At 58.8% G+C, this 2,325-nt stretch overlaps 1 protein-coding gene across 10 annotated transcripts in view; it reads right to left on the bottom strand.

Annotated features, from left to right (window-relative positions):
- LOC113210761 (transcriptional activator protein Pur-beta) overlaps nucleotides 1-2,325 on the bottom strand; it is a 25,827-nt gene that overhangs the window by 8,102 nt on the left and 15,400 nt on the right. For 7 of the 10 annotated variants that reach the window (XM_052266199.1, XM_052266198.1, XM_052266195.1 and 4 more), the window contains exon 3: nucleotides 1,727-1,810. The exons of the other annotated variants lie outside the window; for them this stretch is intronic. In XM_052266199.1, coding sequence (XP_052122159.1) covers nucleotides 1,727-1,810 — 84 coding nt within the window. The remainder of the gene's footprint in view (nucleotides 1-1,726; nucleotides 1,811-2,325) is intronic. 10 annotated transcript variants of the gene reach the window in all.

The raw sequence follows: 2,325 nt of genomic DNA on the forward strand, positions 1-2,325 counted from the left end.
CCCCCACCCCCTCGACAAGCACCCCGCGGCCGCCTCCAGCGAAACTGCTGCAGAGCCACATCCGCTCTGAAGAGACACCCTAGGACCGGGTACTAGCGGTACCGCCCCCATCGGCTCGTCGGCTCGTGGCGCAGGAGGGAGGGAGGCAGGGCCCCCAAACCAGGCGGTCGTTGGCCCCCGCACTGGCAAAGGGCCGCAGGGCCGCAGGACCTACGCAGGGCCCGTCACAGAGAGCAGACACTCGTGTGCCAGAGCGTGCAGCCTACCCACAGCCTGAGGAAAGGTGAGGGATGAGGAGGATCCTAGCAGCGCATACCATCATCTGCAGAAACTCTGACAGGACCCACTTACCTGAAACGTCTCTCACAAACAAGCGCCCGCCCCGCGCACCCCAAGTCATAGCGCCGCCGAAGGGGGTTCTCTCCCCCCCCCCCCCCTAACCACCACCCGCGGCCCGCGCGCCACGCATGGCGTCCTTGAAATAAAACGCCCCTAGCTCGGCTCGAGGAGGGTCACCCGCGCGGTCACTGACCCCGCCGCGCCCACCCCCTGCAAGCGCGCCCCCCGGCCCGGCCCCCGTGAACACTGCACGGGCCGACACGACATGCATGGGTGAGTGGGCGAGGCTGCAGAGAGATAACCCTGATGGGGCGGGGGCAGGCCAGATGCGCCCCTCATCGAGAGCAGGAACGGCAGAGGAGCCGCGACAACTTGGGGAAGGGGAGGAGGGAGCAGGGGGACACACAACAGAGGGGCGCGGCTTAGTTTCCGACGCAAAATGCCTGCCCCATGGCAACAAACGTCGGATAGGGGGATCGTCCAGAAAGTACGCCAGTCATTCGCCCTCACGAACCTGACAAGTTCAGCCAGAGCAAGCCCTCATAGCGCCTGGTAGTTAGGCAACATCTTGCCAGCAGTGCATGCGTGCGCTGCGGGATGGCCTATCCTGGGTCTCACAGGCGCCGAGCTCCCCATAAAATTTGCCGAATGAATCTGAGAAAAACGGACGCACTTTTTGGACGAACCCATGGGAGAGCACGCAATAACGTTGGCACATACGCAGACACGTTCACAACCTACAGCAAACTACCGTTCTACACACAGGCACCATCCCACACACATCATCGACAACAACACAGACAGTAAACACCCCTAGAGCCGGCCGTCCAGTGGCTCGTCCAACAAAACACCAGCAAGTCCACAGTTCACTAACCACTACTGGAGACCCCGCATACCAAACAAACGCGGGTACGGAGAGGCGCCCTCCACAACTAAACAAGGCAAACCAACCAAGAAACAACCAACCCCTAACTGAAAAATACAAAGCCAAAACTTGGCACCTTATTCTTTTTCTGAATTTCAGAGCTAGCTCATCAAATCTTTGAAGCACTCTCAAAACATTTCTAAGTCCCAACTTGTTTTTTCAGATAACACGTGAAACAATCGACCACAACGCGGTCCAGACTAGGAACACCGCGGTCGGGGAAAAGTAGGCACACGTTGAGCTAAACATGCCGTCTCGCTCATTTACCACCCTCCCCCCGGCCCCACCACCACCATATCCGCGAGAATAAACCCATAACAAACGGCGCACAGAGATAAACAGACAGCCAATAGCCCTTCAAGAGTTCCCTTGACCCGCTCTACCTGCTCCTGCTCCACCCAAACCAGTGCTCGACAATGGAGCCCAGCCCGTCCTAGCCCAGCCTATAAGTCTTTAACGAACCCGCCGCTGGTCTTGCTGGCTTTGCTGGTGTGGCCGGTCCTAACGACGGCGAGCTCTGGGGCGTCGTTTCCCCGGACCACTTACCTGAAACAGAAGGGAGAGAAAATGTGATTAGAGACAAAGTGCGATTCGGTAAGTAACAACACACCCGTGGCTCCAGAGGGAGAGGAGGCAGGAGGACACCCCCACCCCATCAGAGCTGCTGGCAAATGTGTGCGGGTGGTGTGGATTGGGTGGAAGGTAGACCCTTGGGACCTGGGAAGGTGCGGAAGATGAGGTACACGGGTACTGAGGGGTGGGGGTGTGAGGAGGGGAATAGCGTCATCGGTCGCCATATTGATCTGGAGCTGAACGCGTGCGCATGGCGACGAGGCGCGGCGGGGAGAGGCGGCGCCCCATCGCACTACTACCCCCAGGCGACTGCACGCAGCAAAAAGCACAAGGGAAATCAGTTTGATATATTTTTGTTTTTTATTAAAACCCGGAGTATGGAGCGGGAGGCGTCCTCATGGACGTCATGGACACGCCTCGAGCAGCGCCGCCAGTCCTCCATCCTGACGGCACGGCAAACAAAGGATGTCATCTAGAAGAGAGGTGGG

The sequence above is a fragment of the Frankliniella occidentalis genome, unplaced genomic scaffold (genome assembly GCF_000697945.3).
Source record: "Frankliniella occidentalis isolate FOCC.00 unplaced genomic scaffold, Focc_3.1 Scaffold36, whole genome shotgun sequence".
Taxonomy (NCBI): Eukaryota; Metazoa; Arthropoda; class Insecta; order Thysanoptera; family Thripidae; genus Frankliniella; species Frankliniella occidentalis.